The following is a 22,703-nucleotide window of genomic DNA, read 5'->3' on the forward strand; positions in this document are numbered from 1 at the left end:
CACCCGCCAAAGGCGCCTTCTCCTATGTGAACAATGCATTTTTTTACGCGAGCGCCTTGTGTGGCGTCAAATTCGCTACAGCTAAAAACGTTCACGATTTTTGGTCGCCGCTATTTTACGTGCAGTTTTCTACATTTTTTAGTTAACATAGAACCGAAAATCTGTAAATATGTTTGTTGTAGATGTACCTTTAGTTTTACACAAAGTTGCCATGCCCGTGTCACATGCACTCTGAGCAAATGTGTCAAGAAAGCTTAGATTGTCTTTCAAATAAATGTACAAAAAAATATAAATTCAAGATCAGAACGATGCTGTCTAGTTTTCAAGCGATAATCTATGTGCGCAACACAGTAATACGGCAAACCAAATTAACTTTGCACACTCTTGGCACAGCGATACAATATACAATGTAACAGAAACACATATAATAAGTAGCCATGTCGTTTGTTCCAGCTTGCATAAAACTTGCTACTTATTAAGCTTTACAGTAAGTGTCCATTAGCAATTACGGATTTAACATGTGTGCATAACAACAATCATTTCTGATAGAAACTATCAGGCAACATTGAGAAACTGCTTGACTTCTTGAACTTTTTCGTCCACTTCTTCCCTATTGTAGCTTCCGTCCTCTTTGGGAGTCAACACACTAAAAGAATATGACTGTATTTGCGTTTGACATGTAATAATTTATGAAACCGCAATCTAGTGTTTATTTATATCGTGTTATGCATACATGGAACCGGAATATAGTTAAATACATAGATTGGTCAACTCCCTTGAAAAAAAAAAAGTGCCAAAAAATCACTATTTTTACCATTTTATGATATCTTTGGCGTTGTCGCGTCGCATTTCATATCTGTAATCTTTTTCTTCTCGGGGATGAGATGTAGAATTTCGTTCTCCGAAAATTTTCTCCAATTGTTGACAGTCTCCCGCCTCGATGGCGAACTTAATGCAAGCAGCAGTTGGAATGTGTTTGATTTCATCATGGTTTTTATGGTTGCGAAAATACGGTTTTGCCATTTCGAAAACCAAACCATACAGAACGTGGCGGTATTGCTCGCCGACCTCAACAATTGGCTGAGACCACAAGTCGAGAAACTTTGTTTTAAACGTTTCTCTAATTTTTTGTAGGTCTCCCACATCATAATTCTCAAGACCTTCGTCTCTCCAAATAGCACACATGCTTTCGCAAAACAGTTGATCCCAAAGACCCCTGCTTTTATTAGACTCCTTTGGCTTGGTATGAATTTCAGGCCTACCAGGGCTTAGTACCACAACGGCTGCATCTTCTTCCTCGTTTATAGTCAAAGCAATACACAAGCCAGGTTTGTACAAAGAATCGTCGTTCAATAAAGCAATGAGTTGCCGGACTAGTTGGTTAGGTGTCACATTGGACACATCGTGCGACTTCCACTTAAGTGAATAGAAGCTAATATGCCTGTTCCTTTTCGTTTTTAAATCCTTGATGATTTTTAAAACCTTTTCTTTAATGGGTCCACCAATACTCTCCTTATCCCACAACTCTGCAAATTCTACAGCTTCGTTTTCTGATATTACTTTACAAAATTCCTCAGTAGCCTCTTCAATAGTACACGACATTGTATCTGCTGGTCAACTTTAAATCCAGTTGCACTCTTCGGCAAATGTTGGTAAAACACTCGTACGGTGATAGGCCTGAATGTTACTGAGGCACGAAACGACATTTTCGCTTCACCAAAACTACGTTCTCGCTAGAATGTGTTATTGTCATCGCGCCTCAGTAATTACACACAACAGTGGAGACGCGCTTTCATGCCACAGTCGCGTGATTTGAGAAATGTAACCCAATCTATGGCGTGTTTATTCCATTGTCTATGCTGTGAATGTGTGTGTACTGGACTTTCCATTCTATTGTTTTGCAATCATTCGACGAACATTCACTTTGTTAGTAATCCCCTTCCATCTGCCTATGTCCATCTTGGTTGAAAGCAAAAAATGGTTAACTCTGTCTACTGACGTATTTAAATTGAAGTTTTACATTAAATTCCAGAACTTTTATTCACACAAAATCCAACTAGTGCAACGTTTATGCAGTAACAGTATACTAACCGCTCGACTAGTTCTTGTGCCGCATGGTTGCGTTAACCGTTCGTTAATTTTGCTGTTGTCGAAGTCTACCACGCGAATATTCTCGCTAAGCGCCCGAATCAGCAGTCACGCAAATAGTACCAAGGCGATTTTGTCGAGAAGTCTCGTACGTAAGGCTCATGTAACAGTCTTGCGTTTGACAGTAACAAACACACAACAGTTGTGTTGGTATACCCACATATCCATAACCATGATTTTGTTCAGATCAATATGCTGGGTTATACCCTAGCATGCCTCCAGAAACCAGTGCGTTAATTTGATATCGAATTGGGTGATAGCAAAATCACCGGGAATCGTTTTTCTTTGACCAACAGACCAGAGGGCAGACCAAACCATATCTGATCATCCTTTTTAGCTTGTCTTTTCCACGAAAGTAGCACGCGCCTGAAGTCCCAGAATGAAATAGAAGATACGCTGTAGGCCTTGGTTATATAGAGGCTTAATGTGTGCATACGCCTGATGTGGTTCTCAAAAAAGGACAGGTGAAAAGGAATATGCAGCGATTATAGAAAGGTGATAAAGTTATTTTTTGATCCTGAAACACAATGCCTACAAAGTGTTCTAACAATTAGAAGCTAATGATTTAATCCAACTAGGGAATACTGACAGATGATGAGCATATACCAAAGAAAAAGTTCACGCAACAAACGATTTCCTGGGATGCCGTTTTAAAATGGCTACATTTTTTAATCCTGTTAGAATTGAATGTGTATCCTCTAGAATAGATCCCTTGGTCCAATAAAATTTCTATGTTGTTTTTTATTTCCTTCTCTTTTGATAAACCTATATGTGTCGCTTACACTTTAAGAAGACTTTAGCTGAAAACTATGAGCGACTGAATACACAAAAAGTTTTATATTTCAAATGACAGAAAGCACAAGTGGGGGAGTCACAATGTGCTCGATCAAATAATTAGTTTCCCTTGCGAGAAAAGCCTTAAAACTTACAAAATGTTATGCTTAGACTCGGCAGAAAGTTTATAATAAAACCCGCCTTACAGGAATCACGGACTTATTACATAACTACTTTAGTGACATTTTAGATAAAATTACTGACCAACATTATCTCATTACTGGGCAACATCTAAAACCTTGGTGATTTCCATGACGTTGTTTTCCACTTGATCTCTTTTGAAGCTTCCGTCCTCGTTGGGGGACATTATCCAAAAAAATATCATCCCCGTTGGCATTTTGCCATTGGTTGGTGTTATTTTCGTCATATGTGCATTGGTCGGACCACTTAGTTTTAATTGTATTCGACACATCGTATGACTTGCAGATTAGTTTGGAGAAGCTTACAGGTTTTTTCTTTCTTATTCGTTGTGTTGTAATCAAGACCATCCGCAGATGGCAGTGCCTATCATGGTTTTGTCAAATCCTTGGAAGTTTCGCTGATTGAGAAAATTGTGGTGGTGTCACATTAAATCTAAAGTTCTGCCGCTAAAACTTTATATTATGCATTAAACTTTTGAGCTATCAATTTGTATTGAACTTGCATTGAATTTGTATTTCAAGGTTAATTGTTTTCGCGTAATATATACTCTTAGGTTAGCTAACGCTATGTGAGGAAATGGCGTATACTTCTTTCAAATTGACGATGAAGATTGTTTAGGGCATTATTTATTCAAATTTATGAATTTGCAATTTTATGAGCTAGTCAGAAAAAAAATTGACTCAACTTAATATATTCTAACTTAACTTAATATGTGGTACACTCACCTCATAAACATTACAATTCATTTAATCAAATGCGTCTTAATGCAATCATTGAAACTTTGCCTTATATGTGCACTGAGAACGCCCCTTTCCTAACATCTTCACCTTTGACAAACTTTGATACTTGACCAAAAGAATTTACTTTCACAAAAGTGCAAGCATGATGTCATGATAACTAACCTGTAATTTCCATCACTTATAATCCAATATATAATCTCTAGCAGCAAGTGTGTGTGATGTTTAAACATCTTGCAAAACGTTGATGTATGTTATCAAATCGAATCAGGAATATTGATTACCTGGTTTCGAATCCTTGTGAGATTAATAAATATAGACAGATTGAAAAAACAGCGTTTGTTGGTTGTTACGTTTCCCGGGTAAATGTTGGGTTAAGTGTCCGGTCTGGATAGATTTGCAAATTTAAGGAAAAAACATTACCATGACAACTTTGTGTCAACGCTTCTAGTTTTGGAAAACATGTTTCCCTTTGTTAAACATGATCAGTTCTTAAATCAAACATTGAAGATTCACTTTTGTCACGCCACCAGTGTTGCTGGTTAGGTTGATTTCGTGAAGTTATTACATTTTCATTGTTAAGGAAAAACATTTTTTGTTATTTTTGACTCCACGTTTCAAACCAAAACGCCGTCTAGGGCAGGGCCTTTGCTGTTTTAAAGCAGAATTTCAAGTGTTACGTCTTAATCCCTGATTGTTGAAAACGTCTAATTTGGAAAAAAAATGCTGTTGTACCCAATTATGAAATTTGCATTCATCTGACAACATCCGTGTGGTGGAGCTTTAGCTACTGATCCTGAAAGCACTCCCAGCGTTTCTGTCCACTTTAACGCTTTCATGCAAGTAATAAAATGATGACATTAACAACATTATATACTGCATTGCACTAAAACATTCTGTTGAAATATATATTTATGTTCGGAGAGCGAGGGGTTTCGCATTATTTACAGAACTACTTTGGACGACAAAAATGTTCCGTGCCGCCAAAAACGTTTAAGATCACTGATTTGAAATGAATCTCCAGCTCCACCAAGCGGAAGTTATGCAAAATAGTTCTTTTGGCCAACCACATGCATTTTATCAAAAATAATGATCTAGCTCCATCACACGGCTGTTATTTAAAATAGAGCTACACAACCTAGGTTTCCCAGAACCTTGATGCTTCAGGAAGCATTTCCAGGGGTTCCGACAACTTTGAGGGTTCCGCGTAAATATCGTGATATTTACAACATTAAATACTGCATATACTGAAACATCCTGTTGAAATATTCATTCACGTGGTGGGGCTAGAGGTTTATTTCAAGTAACACCCGGGTGGTGGAACTAGAGGACTAGTTTTTTGATAATATCTGTTTGTGGGAGCTAGACGAATATTTGCATAACATCTGTATGTGAAAGCAAGCTGACCAGGATTCGTGCCCGGGATATCCTGGGTTCAAATCCCGGTGCGGTAAAAAAAAAAGCAAGAGGACTATTGGACGGGTGATTGGCAGCATTGGTCAAGCGCCTGACCCGTGTACCAAGAAGAAATCCTGATCGGGTTTCGTGCACAGGATATCCTGTGTTCAAACGCCGATATGGCCACAAAAATAAAGAATTATTTTAAATAACTTCGCTTGATCGAGGTGGGGGACTATCCGGTGAGGGACTATCTTAAATCACTGGTGTAGTTTACCAGGACACAACATAATTTTTTTTGACTTGCGTGCTGGAATTCTTAAACTTTACTTTATGTATTTTTACCTCATATAAGTACTTTACCCCACTTCGTATGCATTTCTTGGACATCACTTGGCTTTACACACATTTAGGGGATTTATTTTTCAACTGTGTTCTATTCAGTTGTTTCGTCAATGTCTAGGTACTATTTATCTTTGGAGTTGAAGAATATGGTGTCAAGAGTATTTTTGAAAGTGTTTGCAAAACTGCGCATTAACTGTATCTTCTGTTCGAACTTGATGTACATTATAGTGCAACTATACTAAGAGGTCTCAACTCTAACAACATAAGGCCATTTTGACAACTTAACATAATTGACACAAAGTCAATTTCAACTCATAAAACATTTCACATGAAGTTTTCAGGAAAAAATGTGACAAATTGATGGGAATTATTGAAACATGTTTTCGAGCTGCGAATTGTAACGCATAGCGCAACAAACTAGATTTACGTTTTTTTATTTTTTTTTTAATTACAAATCATTACAGCAATTATTTGTGATTATGATATGTATTATATTGTACAATCTATGTTAAGTATTTCAAATATGTTGTATTTCTTTCAAGGAATATTTTTATATCGCAATCCATGTAAAATAAAGCATAACAATGCGTTTGTAAGAGTCAATTATTGTGGTTATATAAGCGAGCAAACAACACAACGAATTTCCCATCCGTTAACATAAGGCTCACAAGGCAGGTTATAGGAACAGCTGGCTTCCACAACAAACAAATGAGCCCCGTTCTGATTGCCTTGTGTTGATGGAACAGCTTGGGGTTGGTCATCGACGCAAATAAATTGATTAGTTTGCTTCGCATTGTGTGCATTGGCCATGATATAGCCTGTGTATTCCACATTCCATCCTTGTGGACATGTATCCCGACTTGGAATCATCAGCTGAACATATGGTTTGTGGTAATATGAAATATTATTTACACGGTTAGTATGAAAAGAGTTCCATATGATTTGTATCATGTAAGCGCAAAGTTAATTTCATTTTTCAATAAAGAATTCCTACTATATACCTGGGTTGGACTTTTGACCAAACAAACTGCACAGGGAACGCCCTGGTATTGCAATGCACTCTCTTCGATTAAGGATAAATCAAATAGTGGATATCTGTTTGGACCATCTTGATATTCGACTCCATAAATGTAAGCTGGTCCTAAGAATACCAATGTAAATAGGGGAAAATGTATTTTTCAAACTGCTGTAATACTTACCTTGGGCCCCATTTACATAATGTCCGGCTGTGTAAGAAACATTTTCATGTAGACACAAGAAATTAGAGCCACCACCAGTGTGTCCGAAATATGCTCCTCCAGCATAACCTGTCCAAAATATACAATCAATTTACCTTGTTGGTCATTTTTTGATTTATTTTTAGAAATGTATCAATTATTGTCAAATTTGTTATGATTGCCTGAGGATTCCCAAACCAAAGTCGTTAATTCTTTTTTATTGTGTTTTCTATGTTTGGCGCAACACTAGATATTGCGTAAACAAGGGCTGCGCAGTAACCGTGCGCGTGCAGACGCGTGGTTAGTTTGCCTGTTTTTGTGTTGACGAAGTTTTGTCATGGGATTTAATTAAGATTCTATTTGAATAAGGTCTTAGTTGCAATCCTGAGGAAATGTTTTTTGAAAGTTAACTGTGCCTTGTGACAATTGGAAAGTTTTACTGGTATTTTATATATGCAACTGATGTTTGTAATCTCACAACGGACAGTCTATATTTGCGTACAGATCGGTCGCAAAACGATTTGGTAAGTGTCATAGTATTTGCCATTTCTGCAAATTGAATGCAGTTGTGTTTCTTTGTGTTTTAAATAGAAACCGCTCCTGTTCCGGCGCGTGGATGTTGTGCCAGTCATTCCTTCGTATTGAATACAAGTGTGTGTTGTGATCTACGGGCTTGGCCACTGCCTATGTGAATTGGGAGCGCATTTTCAACACATTTATGCTACAGGCTAATTGAAATAATATCGCCAGACGAAAATAATAATATGCTTGGCAGCAACATAATATAACAAAGCACTCCACTTTATGTTTAATGACACGTATCTTACCGCGGTAAATAACAGTTGTGCCTTCTTTTTTTGGGCAGTCACGTCGTCCCCAGCGAACGTATGTTGTACCCACTATAAACAATATTGTTCGTACATTAGAATAGTAAGTTTGGATGCAGCAACACAAGTTTAAACAGATTCTGTGTCACTAAATTCTTTTTAAAATTATTCAAACTTCACTTGAACCTGCTCCAGTAAATGTTGGAACTAATGGTGGATCTTTTTCCTGAAACGTATCGAAGTTAATTATTTGATTCTATTAGCAATCAAATTCGTAATTACCGCGGATCTTTTGTGAATGGCGTGCTCCAATTTCACTGAGTGTTTTGAGTTCTCAAAGTGGTTTTCTAAACTAAAATAAAAACAGTGAAACTAATTTTATTGCACTTGAATGAACAAAAAATGTCAAGGAAACAACAAGTTGTAACGCGCAATTCTTTCGATAATCAATCTTACCGGTTTAAATGGGCGAAAGCTTGGTGAAGGAAGCTCGCAGCACAAATCGCCACAATCAGAAGCAGAAACGATCCAAACAGAAACGATCCTTTGGCAAGTTTGCGACCTGGAACTTTGTAACTTTGCAAACGCATAGCTCTTTCCATTGTTGCGTGTTTCACACACTGACACGCCCAAACTACCCATGATCTGAAATAATGCCCTTGTTACACGATTTCTTTGTAACATTGCTTAAAAAACTCTGAATCGTGCCGCATTTTAATTAACAAGCAATAACCTTTAACGGTTTATAATTTCCGTGAAAATCATTATGTTTCGTGCGAAATGTTCGTGTTGTATTTAAATACGAATATGCTTTGGATTTCTAGAAGCACGTTTTAATGACGTAGAAAGAACGTAAGATATTTAGGAATCATTGCCATTCGTAGTTTTGCTGAATTTTGCATCGAACTTTTGCAAAATTAAATCTGAATTCTCATTGTGATCTAATGAATAAAAATTTTTGTGTCAGCGCAACGCATAACACTTTTAATGGCAAATGTTACTTTACATTTAACCATGGCAGTACAACCATGGAAGAGTGCTATTCCATTGCAGCGCACCGCATGGCCACAAACATACGACAAACCAATAATCATGACTGTCTTAAAAAATGTTTTCAAGCGACTCCACAGTCACAGGGTTTGCAATAGCGTCCTGATTGTCAGCCGGCATGATTCAGAAACGGCACCTTTTCGAACGTTTTATTCATGTAGCGACGTTTATCAAAACGTGTGCAGAAAGGAACACTGCCGTAAATCTAACTCAATGCTGCAATTAAACCCGTTAATAGATGTATTTATAATACGTAATTAACACACGACAAACAAATTGGAATTTTATATTCTGAAGCTAATTAATTGACAACAAGCAATAGATCAACCGCAAAGAACTGCAAAACCTGCATCACTACAACAACCAATATTAGACGGAGAAATTGAACAGATGAAAGAAAAAGTGTCGCATAAACCTATTGCGTTATACGAGTTGTGTAAAGAGACCATTCATCTCGCAACCAAAACCAAAAGTTTGGAAACTGACAACTGGTGTAGATTTAAAGTTCATGTGACATGGAAAAATAAAACATAATACTAATTAAAATAACAGATTGTCATAACTTTAAAACATTTTTGGAGTAACAAGTAGCTTGATACGGCGACTAGTTTCTGATATACAGCTGGTCAAGTTACGTTTATGCCGTTGCAAACGAAATCGTTCGAAAGCGAGATTAAAACAGTTACTGGGAGAGGGTGTTCTGGTGGTCAAAGCATTGATGCTCGCTAACGTGATGCATGAACTACAAAAAACACGACAGACACAAACCATCAATTAGGCATTGTCGATTTGTCCACTCACAGCAAAAGATCGCCGAGAAAAGAACGACCAAATTAGCTGATTGTGCAACACATTTATATTCTGTCTTAGTATCACTTTTGTCTGGCAGTAGCGTTGCCTACGAGTTCGCGTCATAAATGATTTGATCAATTCGCCACAATCAACCACTAACATTTTTTTTGCAATATAATTTGTAACTAAAAATGTTGGAATCACCAAATTACGCACCATCCCCTTCTTATCGAAGTACAGAATAGTGTGGTTGCAAATAAGCCTTTGGTTTGTGACGTCACAGTGACATATTTTTGTATGATGTAAAAGTAACGTAATTTGTGGATTCTCCTATGTTTGAAATTATTAGATATCTGCAATATAAGGCGCCTTCTCTTTTTTTTCATTTTTTTTTGACCGCAGTGGGATTTGAACCCAGGACATCCTGGGCACGAATACCGAACAGGTTTTCTTCTTGGTACATGCGTCGGGCGCTTGACCAATGCTGCCAATCACCCGCCAAAGGCGCCTTCTCCTATGTGAACAATGCATTTTTTTACGCGAGCGCCTTGTGTGGCGTCAAATTCGCTACAGCGAAAAACGTTCACGATTTTTGGTCGCCGCTATTTTACGTGCAGTTTTCTACATTTTTAGTTAACATAGAACCGAAAATCTGTAAATATGTTTGTTGTAGATGTACCTTTAGTTTTACACAAAGTTGCCATGCCCGTGTCACATGCACTCTGAGCAAATGTTTGAAGAAAGCTTAGATTGTCTTTCAAATAAATGTACAAAAAAATATAAATTCAAGATCAGAACGATGCTGTCTAGTTTTCAAGCGATAATCTATGTGCGCAACACAGTAATACGGCAAACCAAATTAACTTTGCACACTCTTGGCACAGCGGTACAATATACAATGTAACAGAAACACATATAACACAGTATGAAACCATGTCGTTTGTTCCAGCTTGCATAAAACTTGCTACTTATTAAGCTTTACAGTAAGTTTCCATTAGCAATTACGGACCTAACATAAGCACATAACAACTATCATTTCTGATAGAAACTATCAGGGAACATTGAGAAACTGCTTGACTTCTTAAACTTTTTCGTCCACTTCTTCCCTATTGTAGCTTCCGTCCTCTTTGGGAGTCAACACACTAAAAGAATATGACTGTATTAGCGTTTGGCATGTAATAATTTATGAAACTGCAATCTAGTGTTTATTTATATCGTGTTATGCATACATGGAACCGGAATATAGTTAAATACATAGATTGGTCAACTCCCTTGAAAAAAGATCAAGTGACAAAAAATCACTATTTTTACCATTTTATGATATCTTTGGCGTTGTCGCGTCGCATTTCTTATCTGTAATCTTTTTCTTGTCGGGGATGAAATGTAGCATTTCGTTCTCCGAAAACTTTCTCCAATTGTTGACAGTCTCCCACCTCGATAGCGAACTTAATGCAACCAGCAGTTGGAATGTGTTTGATTTCGTCATGTTTTTTATGGTTGCGAAAATACGGTTTTGCCATTTCGAAAACCAAACCATACAGAACGTGGCGGTATTGCTCGCCGACCTCAACAATTGGCTGAGACCACATGTCAAGAAACTTTGCTTTAAACGTTCCTCGAAATTTTTGTAGGTCTTCCACATCATCATTCTCAAGACCTTCGTCTTTCCAAATAGCACACCTGCCTTCGTAAAACAGTTGATCCCAAAGACCCCTGCTTTCATTAGACTTCTTTGGCTTGGTAAGAATTTCAGGTCTACCAGGGCTTAGTACCACAACGGCTGCATCTTCTTCCTCGCTTATAGTCAAAGCAATACATATGCCAGGTTTGTACAAAGAATCCTCGTTCAATAAAGCAATGAGTTGCCGCATTAGTTGGTTAGGTGTCACATTGGACACATCGTGCGACTTCCACTTAAGCGAGGAGAAGCTAATATGACGTTTCTTTTTCGTTTTTAAATTCTCGATTAATTTTAAAACCTTTTCTTTAATGGGACCACCAATACTCTCCTTATCCCATAACTCTGCAAATTCTATAGCCTCATTTTCTATAATACTTTACAAATTCCTCAGTAGCCTCTTCGATAGTACACGACATTGTATATTCTGGTCAACTCCAAATCCAATTGCACACGTTGGTAAATGTTGGTAAAACACTTGATGTACGGTGATAGGCCTGAATTTTACTGAGGCGCGAAACGACATTTTCGCTTCACCAAAACTGCGTTCTCGCTAAAATGTGTTATTGTCATCACGCCTCAGTAATTACACACAACTGTGAAGAGGCGCATACCACAGTTGCTTGATTTGTGAAATGTAACTCAATCTATGACGTGGGTAATCCATTGTCTATGCTGTGAATGCGTGTACTAGTGATGGGTTGCGCCGGATCCGGGTACCCGGACCCGGTCGGATATTGACCAATTTTCAATACCCGGACCCGGCCGGATAATATACTTAATTTTACCGGATAGTTGGGAAAGCATTTTTGTCCTAAAAGCGTTGTTATTCATTGGTGGTATGTCATAACAGTTATGGTATAGTAATACGGTGGTACGCAGTGTATCAAAAAACAAATGAGCGGTACGTGATTGGAAAAAGTTTGAGAAACACTTTAACTAGGGAATACTAACAGACGATGGGCATATACCAAAGAACAAGTTCATGCAACAAAAAATTTCTAGGAATTCCATTTGAAATGGCTACATTTCTTAATCCAGTTAGAATTGAATATGTTCCCTCATAGAATAGATCCCTTGGTCTAATAAAATTTCTACGTTTTTGACCAGGTTCTCCAACTGTTTTTGTTTTTTTCATTTTGATAAACATAGCCTATATGTGTCGCTTACACTTAAAAAAGACACAAAACTACAGGCAACTTAATACACAAAAAGTTTTATATTTCAAATGACAGAAAGCACGAGTGGTGGAAGAGCTACCTCGAAAAATTGCCCATCAACGCAAATCATATATCTCTAGAGGCACAATGTGCTCGAAAAAAAACTATTACGAGAAAAAGCTTTAAAACTTACAAAATGTTATGCTTGGCAGCCTCTGCAGGAAGTTTATAATAAAATCAGCCTTACAGCAATCACCGATATATTACATAACTACTTTAGTGACGTTTTAGATAAAATTACTGACCAACCTAAACCCCTTACTGGGCAACATCCAAAACCTTCGTGATTTCCTTGACTTTTTTTTTTGCGAATAAACATTTTTGTGCTTTTTTTTAATTTCCATTACTTTGTAGATCACGTTTTACGGATTTACTGACGTCATCGCCCAACGTACAAACATCACAGCATTGAAAAAATAGGTTTATACTCTTGACATTGCTCGTTTGTTACTCTTTAATTTGGGATATCAGACCAGCAAGGACAGATCCATCTCCACGCAGAACATCCTGATACCTGTGGTCATTATGACATTCCCTTAGTTTTAAAGTATTCACCGCGTCCAGTCTGGATAGATATGTGTCCAGTCTGGATAGATATGCAAATTTAAGAAAAAACATTACCATGAACACTTTGTGTCAACGCTTCTAGTTTTGGAAACATGTTTCGCTTTATCAAACATCATCAGTTCTTAAATCAAACATTGAAGTTTCACTTTTGTCACGCCTAAGTGTTGCTGGTTAGGTTGATTTCGTGAAGTTAATACATTTTCATTGTTAAGGAAAAACATGTATATTTTGTTATTTTTGACTCCACGTTTCAACCCAAAACGCCGTCTATGTTCAGGGCAGGGCCTCTACTGTTTTATAGCAGAATTTCAAGTGTTACGTCTTAATCCCTGATTGTTGAAAATGTCTAATTTGGAAAAAAAATGCTGTTGAACCCAATTATGAAATTTGCATTCATCTGATAACATCAGTGTGGTGAAGCTTTAGCTAGTGATCCGTGAAGCACTCCCAGCGTTTCTGTTAACTTTAACGCTTTCATGCAAGCCATAAAATTATGACATTAACCATATTATATACAGCATTGCACTAAAACATTCTGTTGAAACATATATTCATGTCAGGAGAGCGAGGGGTTTCGCTTATTTTCAGAACTACTTCTGGATGACAAAAATGTTCCGTGCCGCCAAAAACGTTTAAGATCACTGATTTGAAATGAATCTCCAGCTCCACCAAGCGGAAGTTATACAAAATAGTTCTTTGGCCCCACCACATGCATGTTATTAAAAATAGTGATCTAGCTCCATCACACGGCTGTTATTTAGAATAGAGCTACACAACCTAGGTTTCGCAGAACCTTGATGCTTCAGGAATCATTTCCAGGGGCTCCGACAACTTTGAGGGTTCCACGTAAATATCGTGACATTTACAACATTAAACACTGCGTATACTGAAACATCCTGTTGAAATATACATTCATGTACGAAGAGCGAGATTGTGGAAATTATATGTTTTGTTTTCTGTGTGACAAAATATGGAGTTTCACAAAAATTGTTGAACTTGTTTTACGAATCCACGGCGCTGATTATCACTAGATTTCTGTTTTTACTGTTTTTTTTATCACATCCTATTTCTTAAATAACATCCATGCGGTAGAGCCAGAGGACTATTTTGAATTACATCCGTGTGGTGACGCTAGAGGGCTATTTATACAATATTCACGTGGTGGGGCTAGAGGTTTATTTTAATAATATCCGTATGTGGGAGCAAGAAGAATATTTGTGTAACATCCATATGTGAAAGGAAGAGGAGTGATTGCCAGCATTTGGTTCAAGCGCCTGATCCGTATACCAAAAAGAAACCCTGTTCGGGTTTCCTGCGCAGAATAACCTAAGTTCAAACCCCTAAGGTCAAAAAAAAGAAGGACTATTTTAAATAACATTCGTTTGATCGAGCTGTGGGACTATTTTAAATCAGTGGTCTTTGTCGCCATGAAACTGTTACAGAAGTTGTGTAAATATTGCGGAACGCCATTTTTTCTCACACAGAAAGGAAAACTACTTCACTTTATGTGTTTTTACCTCATACAAGTTCTTAACCCCACTTCGGATGCATTTCTTGGACATCACTTGACTGTAAACAAATTTATCCAGGGTAATTATTTTTCAACTCTGTTCTATTCAGTTGTTTCGTCAATGTAGAAGTACTTTTTATCTTTGGATGTGTAGAATAAGGTGTCAACATTATTTTTGAAACTGTTTGCCAAACCTTGCATTAACTGTATCTTCTGTTGGAACTTAATGTACATTCTTGCGACTATAGTACTTAGAGGTTTCAACAAGAGGTTTCAATTTAAGGCCGTTTTACAAACTTAACATAATTAACACAAAGTCAACTTCAACTCATAAAACATTTCACAGGAAGTTTTCAGGAAAAAAACATGTGACAAAAAATGTGTATGTTGTATTTACTTCAAGCAATATTTTTATGTCGCAATTCATGTAAAATGAAGCATAACAATGCGTTTGTAAGAGTCAAGTATTGTGGTTATATAAGCGAGCAAACAACACAACGAATTTCCCATCCATCAACATAAGGCTCACAAGGCAGGTTATGAGGACAGTCGGCTTCCACAACAAACAATTGAGCCGCGTTCTGATTGCCTTGTGTGGATGGAACAGCCTGAGGTTGGTCATCGACGCAAATAAACTGATTAGTTTGCTTCGCATTGTGTGCATTGGCCATGATATAGCCTGTGTATTCCACATTCCATCCTTGTGGACATGTATCCCGACTTGGAATCATCAACTAATCATTAAAGAAAAAATTCGGTGCCTTTTGTATCATGTAAACATAAAGTTAATGTCGTTGTCCAAATAAAGAATTCTTCTTTATACCTGGGTTGGACTCTTGACCAAACAAACTGCACAGGGAACGCCCTGGTATTGCAATGCACCCTCCTCGATTAAGGATAAATCAAATAGTGGATATCTGTTTGGACCATCGAGGTATTCGACTCCATAAATGTGAGCTGGTCCTAAAAATATGAATGTAAAGAAGGAAAAATATATTTTTAAATCTGCTGTAATACTAACCTTGGACGCCAGTTACATAATGTCCGGCTGTGTAAGAAACATTTTCATGTAGACACAAGAAATTAGACCCACCACCAGTGTGCGTATGATATGCTCCTCCAGCGGAGCCTGCGCAAAAACGTAAACAATTATGTTTGGTTTGCTTTTAAGTTGTTAGCAAAACGTTTGTCACGTTTGTTCATATTACCCACTGTGATTTACCTCGGTAAATAAAACTTGTGCCTTCCTTTTTCGGGCAGTCACGTCGTCCCCAGCGAACGTATGTTGTACCCACTACAAAAATATTGTTCCTACATCATCATAGTAAGTTTGGATGCAAAACTCTTTGTTTGACTTCGTTTTTGATCAAGTTAAATTAAACGTGCAATTTTCTCAACGCTATAACGGCATAAATTTCTGTGTCACTAAATTCATTTTAAAATTATTCAAACTTGACTTGTACCTGATCCAGTAAAGGTTGGAACTGATGGTGGATCTTCTTCCTGAAACGTATATTTAAGTCAATTATTTGATCCTATTAACAATCAAATTGTTAATTACCGCGGATCTTTTGTGAATGGCGTGCTCCAATTTTACCGAATGTTTTGAGTTCTCAAAGTGGTTTTCTAAACTAAAACAAAAACAGTGAAACTAATTATATTGCACTTGAGTGAACAAAAAATGTCCAGGAAACATCAAGTTTTAACGCACATTTCTTTCGATAATTGATCTTACCGGTTTAAATGGGCGAAAGCTTGGTGAAGGAAGCTCGCAGCACAAATCGCCACAATCAGAAGTAGAAACGATCCAAACAGAAACGATCCTTTGGCAAGTTTGCGCCCTGGAACCTTGTAACTTTGCAAACGCATAGCTCTTTCCATTGTTGCGTGTTTCACACACTGAAACACCAAAGCTATCCATGATCTGAAATAATGCCCTTATTCAACAATTGCTTTGTAGCGTTGCTTAAAATATGCACTAAAACGTGCTGCTTTTCATCAACAAACAATAAACGGTTCCAAATTTCCTTGAAAATCGTCGAAATGATTGATGCACCGTGCCCAATTTTCGTGTTGTATTTCAACAAAATACGTTTTGGGGAAGCACGATTTACTGACGTAAACAACAAGGGATTTGAGAGAAACCAGCAAAAATCAGTGAGCGCTTTGCAATTTTGACACGAAGATTTGATGTTGGCAATGATCGTCTAGGACACAAGACAGCATTGTTGCTACTACAGCAGTTGCAAAGTTGCAACAAACTTTATAGATTATACTTGCAATATACAATTTTTTCATGTAATATTGCTTTAAAACATTGTTGTCCTGAAATTTAAGTTCACATTTCCTGACAATCTAAGCCTTGAGCTTGCTGACATTCTGCGGTGACACACTAAAAAAATGTAAACTTTTCCATCGAAAAAGTTTAAAAAGAAGAAAATCTGACCAACAAAGAGCCTCAAAAGAACAAACTTAGCAGCATTAGACAAAACCATTAAAATGTGTATAGGAATCTCTCAACAGTCTTATGGGCAACAAAGACTTGGTATCTGTCTTTTCAACAAGTTTTATAAGAAAAAAATTTAAGTCATTTTTCGTTATGTTGTCACTGATATATTTATTTCGCTTATGATTCGGCATCGTCAGAATAAGTGAAAAAAACAACGCGGTTTGGGACAAAATAAGTGAAAGAATCCGAACACTGACATGAAGATAAGGACTGCAAACTTGTATCCATCCAGTCAGTTGCTGCAGACCAGTGAAAACGTGAAAACACAAATAGATCTGGCAAGATTTTATGAAATTAGTGAAAACAGCGAGTCAGAAAAGAAAAAAAAGGATGAAAGCACTACAACTGCGAGGTAATCTAAACATGGGTCGAAGAAATTCCTGTCAGCTGTTATAAAACACAGAACAGGTGTTATCAGCATTTTTCCGGTTATTTCCCGAAGTTATATAAAACACTGCACTGAAACAACTATTTTACACGTGGTATAAAACCAAGCCTTTCAACCGTAACATTTATTTTGTGGTACAACTTATCTTTATAAATGTCCAAAGGCTTGGCAGTCGGTTGTTCAACAAAGGTCACGTGTGGCGACACAGGTAGTATTTATGTTTCGTGGTGAAGTGTTGTAGTAGCGCAACTCTGTCAGTGTTACCTCTGTCTTTTCCAGCATTCAAAGCGGTCCGGTGCTGGCCATTCCATAGCACGAAAAACTTTTTTTAATAGCTAAAGTACTGGGAGCCGCATAGAAGACAAGTGGCCACATAAAACTCGTAGTTCCAACCTGTTAAGTTGTGCCGAAGTGGAATGGGTCCACTAGGGGTTTATTCTACTGTTTTCATCTTTTTCTTTGGTTTTCTTCTGACTTGCTTTTTTACTAGTTTCAGAAGTTGCCAGATATATTTTTCGGTTCACTTTTTACAAGTCTGCAGCCGGTGACAGGGTGGATACAAGTGTGCAGTCCTTATCTTCATGTCAGTGTTTGTATTTTTTTACTTGTTTTGTTTCAAAAAAGGTTTTCAGTGATATTGACGATGCCGAAAACGTAGTCAAAATAAATATATATCATTAACAACATAACGATAAAGAAAAAAAGAAACCGGCCCATATTTTTTTATTTTATTTTTTATTTATTTGAAGGACGTTTCGGCAAAAACTTTTGAGCAAACTTCTTTGCGATTCCATACATTCGGGTGTTATTCGTTATGTCGACTGTTAATATAATAATGATAACTCTACTATGTCTATAGTTCAGAAATTAACTTATAGTTTATTAAATATATTACGTGTAAAACTTTTTCAGTTGGCAGATTTTCCTAACTCAAACTCTTCCCACATCATTCGTATTTTAAGCCACGACAGAAAAATGAACCGGTAATTGAGAACACGCACCGATGAAAAAAAAAACGATTTTCCAATATAGATGTTTTGTTTGTAATCGAAAACCTTACATATATGTTTCTCATTGTACATAAAACCTCAGCTTTTTTGTTTTTACGCGTATTATGACAGCGAAAGAAAAAAATCTATGCTAGCAATAAAGGCTAAACCTCAGCTATAAGCAAAGATCACCCTGTTCAAAAGATTGTTTAAAGCGGAGATAAATTCAAAAACTCAACTTTGTTGTTTTCTGAAAGAATATTTAGGCGATTTTTTTATTTCCATTACTTGACTGTAAAGCCTAATGTGAGTTGGTTTTCCGAATTGGTTTTAATTCTGACTTCACGAATGTTTTAAAATATAAAAACGATTTACACTCGGTCGGTATGACGTCATCGTAGAACGTAACAAAACAACAGCATTGCATTCGCGTCAACAAAGTAGTCTTTTACGCATTGCAGATCGTCTGCAAAGGCGTAAAAGACGTTGATCGACTCTTTGCGAGTAAACTTTGGATATTAGACCGAAGAAGACATCAGTCGAAACCACCAAGCAGAACAGACTGATTTCTTTGGTGTTTATGACATTTTCCTCAGTTTTAAACTACTTCCGGTTTACACCATAGTTAAATGAACAACTGCGAATTTGAGCAATTGAATTTAAAGTGTTGACGTGGTAACGCCCATGCATATACGATTCGTGTTATCCACGAATCATGTGGCGCACGAAGACATATAACGTGGTACAAAAACGTTAAATGTTCTTGCTGTTTATTAAAGATCCGTCTACTATGTGTTATCAACATGTTGCACGCAAACAAGTATACATAAATATAGCTAAAGAGTTGAATTAGCTAGCATTTGTCCTAGCAAGGGTATGGAGAAAAGCATGCGTTTACAAAGCTACAGAAACAAAAGGACTGAGTTGGCAAAGGGCTCGTTCCTATTTGGATCGTTTCTGCTTCTGATTGTGGCGATTTGTGCTGCGAGCTTCCTCCACCAAGCTTTCGTCCATTTAAACCGGTAAGGTTTTTCTGTAATGTATTTGTCGCTCATTAACTCCCATTCCTTTCTCTGCTTTAAGTTTGCGGAAATCTGACAGATTAACATGAGATAGACCTATAAAAAGTAATTTGAAGTCTTAACAAATGTTTATAACTACGACAATGCGCCATACTCTCTTAAAAATCTCATTCACGATACGGGGATTGAAAGTTATCGGCCATTCAAAATCCACTACTGACTTTTAATAAAGGCCCAGTTTCGAGAAAATTTCATCTGTGCTTCTGAAAAATTCAATGAACATTTTTTGGACACAGTTTAGAGAACCGATTTTCCTTGAGCAAATTTCATGAAGGAAAGGAACATTCTATAAATAGAAGATCTGCGGTAAGTTTTGTTTGTGACGTTTAATGATGGTTAGATTAATACTATTGTGTTTACCAGGAGGAAGATCTGCCAGTTTCAACTTTATCTGTCACAGGTAAACTTATTTTAAAATGGTATGTTTTTTATAGTTGATGGTGATATTTATCAATTATTTCAGTGCATGAGGGCCATAACCAATACGTTTAAAAAAATGCAAATTACATTTTATCAAAAAATAATATTGGCTTATATTACAATGCGTGTATTCTTTCATTCATTAAAACAAATCATATTCACTGGTGAATGTTTCATACAATTCGGTCTTCAATTTAAATTACAGCTGCCACAACGTATGTTCGTTGGGGAAGGCGAGATTGTCCTCAGAAAAAAGAAACGAGTCTTGTTTATCGGGGTAGGAAACAGAACAGAGATGAAACGTAATGAATTGCAAAAATCTAAAAGACAAAAGTAAAAAAATAACCTTTTTTGTGGAAATGTTGGTTACGCATATATGCTATACCATGTATATAAAATATAAAATATTTATTGTAGGTTATGCGAGAGGGGCTGCTTATAGTCACACAGGCGGCGCTTCAAACTTTCTCTGCTTGCACAAAAACGTTTCCTACACAGAAGGACGTTATATAACCGGACAACAAGGTTAGTTTAACAAGGCTGGACAACGAATATATCAGTACTAGTATATTTTTTGTATTATTTTATATACATTATTAAGGCCCGTCTTATATATATGGTGTTGAGTACCGGGATGGTCCAAACAGATATCCACTATTTGATTTATCTTTAATCGAGGAGGGTGCATTGCTGTACCAGGGCGTTCCCTGTGCAGTTTGCTTGGTCAAAAGTCAAACACAAGTAAGTAATATATAATCTATAGCTCTACAAGCTAATTGTTTTGCGAGAATAGAATGAAAACAGAAACCATAATTTTGGAGAGCTGCAGACAGGGTGAGTACACGCACCACTGTCAACAGCTGCACTGATGAGACCTTACAGGTCGAAACAGTGCGTGTACACACCCTGACTACAGCTCTCCAATATTATGGCTTTTTTGCACATATTTTGCATTGGTGGTTTTGCCTTAGCACTATGGGTTGCCAAGCAGATCCGTTTGGCCATGCTAGTGTAAAAGTGTGTTTGGCCATGGCCATTCGTCTCTGTTGTTTGGTACTCAGTATAAGGTACCCAATCGATCGACGTTCACCGAAAGGTACCACTAAGTGGAAATTAGTGTGCCCGTTAGTGTAAAAGCTAGCACAATGCCACTGTCAACAGCTGCACTGTTGAGATCTTTCAGATCGAAACAGTGCGTGCACACACCCTGTCTGCAGCTCTGCGAAAACAGAAACGTTACGATGTAATACGAGTGCATTGGCCAATAGTATCAAAGTATTTTGCTTGCGCGTTAAACCCCACCATGGAATTTAGATTATCAGCAAACCAGATAATGTATACCGAAAAACATTTACAACCCCTCAGAAAATGTGCCGTTCAACTTTAGCTGATGATTCCAAGTCGAGAAACATGTCCCAATGGATGGAATGTGGAATACACAGGCTATATCCTCACCAATGCACACAATGCGAAGCAAACTAATCAGTATATTTGCGTCGATGACCAACCCCAAGCTGTTCCATCAACTCAAGGTGATCAAGGTGGTGCAGGTTTGTACGTGGTGGAAGCCAACTGTCCCCATAACCTGCCTTGTGAGCCTTATGTGGACGGATGGGAAGTTCGTTGTGTTGTGTGTTCGCTTAAATAAATGATACTGGCCAAACCAAGCGAGAAAGTCATTGTTGAAACAGATTTTCGGAGCTTGTTAATACAAACTGCGTCGCCCTTGATTTGACGTAAGTTGAGCGTTTGAGACGGCCAAGCTCAAGGTCAAATAAGCTGTCGGCAGGTAAGACCTTTATAAAAGAAAGCGTGATCCCGGTAAGTTCTTTCGTGTGCACTGTTCCTAATATGCGTCCCTTTCTCCCAACACGCTTTGAACAGAAGTTTGGAACAGAAGAATATAAACAGATTTTGATATAAATTTGTCTATTTTTCAACATTGGCTTGTGATAGGCCAGTTTGAAAACAGAGTTTTTTGCGAAAGTATTCTTAAATGTAAATGAGTAACAAAGTATGTTTAACGATTTCCTGATGCGGCAAAACATTTTATTCCTTCAATTAAAGCGGAAAGCACGAAGATTTGCGACCGTACTGTCAACCTCTGCGCTAACCGAATACAAAAGAAACACGGTTACTCGCGGTATATTTTACACAGATTTTTTTCGAATTTGATTTCTTACAAAGCAATATTGCTTGTCCAGCGAGGAGCAGAACAGATTTTTATTTGAAATAACGGTTGAATTTTATGCCATTTAGAAGAAAATTTAGCACTTTTAGGTTTGAAACAAAATATATGAGCCTCAACATCTAAAAACATCTTTCTCTGCTTTCCTTCGTCGCATTACTAAACCCTCTGAATACAAAAAATTATTTCACCATATGGTTTTAGATTTTTGCGAGTATTTTCATTTTTCCCCTGCAACTCAACCGTCTGACTATAGCAACTGACCGGAGAGCAACCAACTCAAAATTATCATCTTTTCCTTCGATCTCTATCTCGTTTCCTGTGCGCTGCAAAACGTATACACCCCCTATGTACGATTTTTGTAGGTGAAGGGGGCAGGGGTTGTTTCAGGGTGCGTCGTCACGGAGTATGGAAGCGAACGACAGGAGACAATTGGAAACCGCGGGTCGCCAATACAAACTTTCGCAACAGCAGGAGCGTGTCGACCGTCAATATTTACTTTAGGACTTCCACCCGATAATCCGTAATTAAATTGAATCAAAAATCCGATACTTTAAACAATTTTACAAACTTTGATTTCTTGTTAAACAGGATTTTTTGTGGAAAACGTGTTTGCAGATCAAGAAAACTGATTATTTTGCATTTAACTGACGATTTGCAGCT

At 37.4% G+C, this 22,703-nt stretch overlaps 4 protein-coding genes across 4 annotated transcripts; 1 reads left to right on the plus strand and 3 right to left on the minus strand.

The window, feature by feature from the left end:
* Nucleotides 1–298: 298 nt before the first annotated feature.
* Nucleotides 299–1,698, minus strand: LOC145895199 (uncharacterized). Its single transcript, XM_082983966.1, has 2 exons — nt 815–1,698; nt 299–646 (listed from the first exon to the last, which is right to left on the minus strand). The coding sequence occupies exons 1-2, from the start codon at nt 1,600–1,602 to the stop codon at nt 556–558; spliced, it is 879 nt and encodes a 292-aa protein (XP_082840092.1). The 5' UTR covers nt 1,603–1,698; the 3' UTR covers nt 299–555.
* Nucleotides 1,699–6,198: 4,500 nt separating this feature from the next.
* LOC145894873 (short-chain collagen C4-like) lies at nt 6,199–8,255 on the minus strand. Its single transcript, XM_082983539.1, has 7 exons — nt 8,104–8,255; nt 7,930–7,999; nt 7,834–7,873; nt 7,648–7,719; nt 6,803–6,910; nt 6,605–6,744; nt 6,199–6,476 (listed from the first exon to the last, which is right to left on the minus strand). The coding sequence occupies exons 1-7, from the start codon at nt 8,247–8,249 to the stop codon at nt 6,216–6,218; spliced, it is 837 nt and encodes a 278-aa protein (XP_082839665.1). The 5' UTR covers nt 8,250–8,255; the 3' UTR covers nt 6,199–6,215.
* Nucleotides 8,256–14,937: 6,682 nt separating this feature from the next.
* Nucleotides 14,938–16,345, minus strand: LOC145895811 (short-chain collagen C4-like). Its single transcript, XM_082984593.1, has 7 exons — nt 16,200–16,345; nt 16,026–16,095; nt 15,928–15,967; nt 15,687–15,758; nt 15,486–15,593; nt 15,288–15,427; nt 14,938–15,198 (listed from the first exon to the last, which is right to left on the minus strand). The coding sequence occupies exons 1-7, from the start codon at nt 16,343–16,345 to the stop codon at nt 14,938–14,940; spliced, it is 837 nt and encodes a 278-aa protein (XP_082840719.1).
* An 825-nt stretch (nt 16,346–17,170) lies between these two features.
* LOC145895812 (uncharacterized) lies at nt 17,171–21,500 on the plus strand. Its single transcript, XM_082984594.1, has 7 exons — nt 17,171–17,325; nt 19,669–19,738; nt 19,796–19,832; nt 20,058–20,129; nt 20,270–20,377; nt 20,454–20,593; nt 21,240–21,500. Exons 1-7 carry the CDS (start codon nt 17,171–17,173, stop codon nt 21,498–21,500), a joined length of 843 nt encoding a protein of 280 aa, XP_082840720.1.
* Nucleotides 21,501–22,703: the final 1,203 nt, after the last annotated feature.

The sequence above is a fragment of the Ascidia mentula genome, chromosome 3 (genome assembly GCF_947561715.1).
Source record: "Ascidia mentula chromosome 3, kaAscMent1.1, whole genome shotgun sequence".
In the NCBI taxonomy this organism is placed as follows: Eukaryota; Metazoa; Chordata; class Ascidiacea; order Phlebobranchia; family Ascidiidae; genus Ascidia; species Ascidia mentula.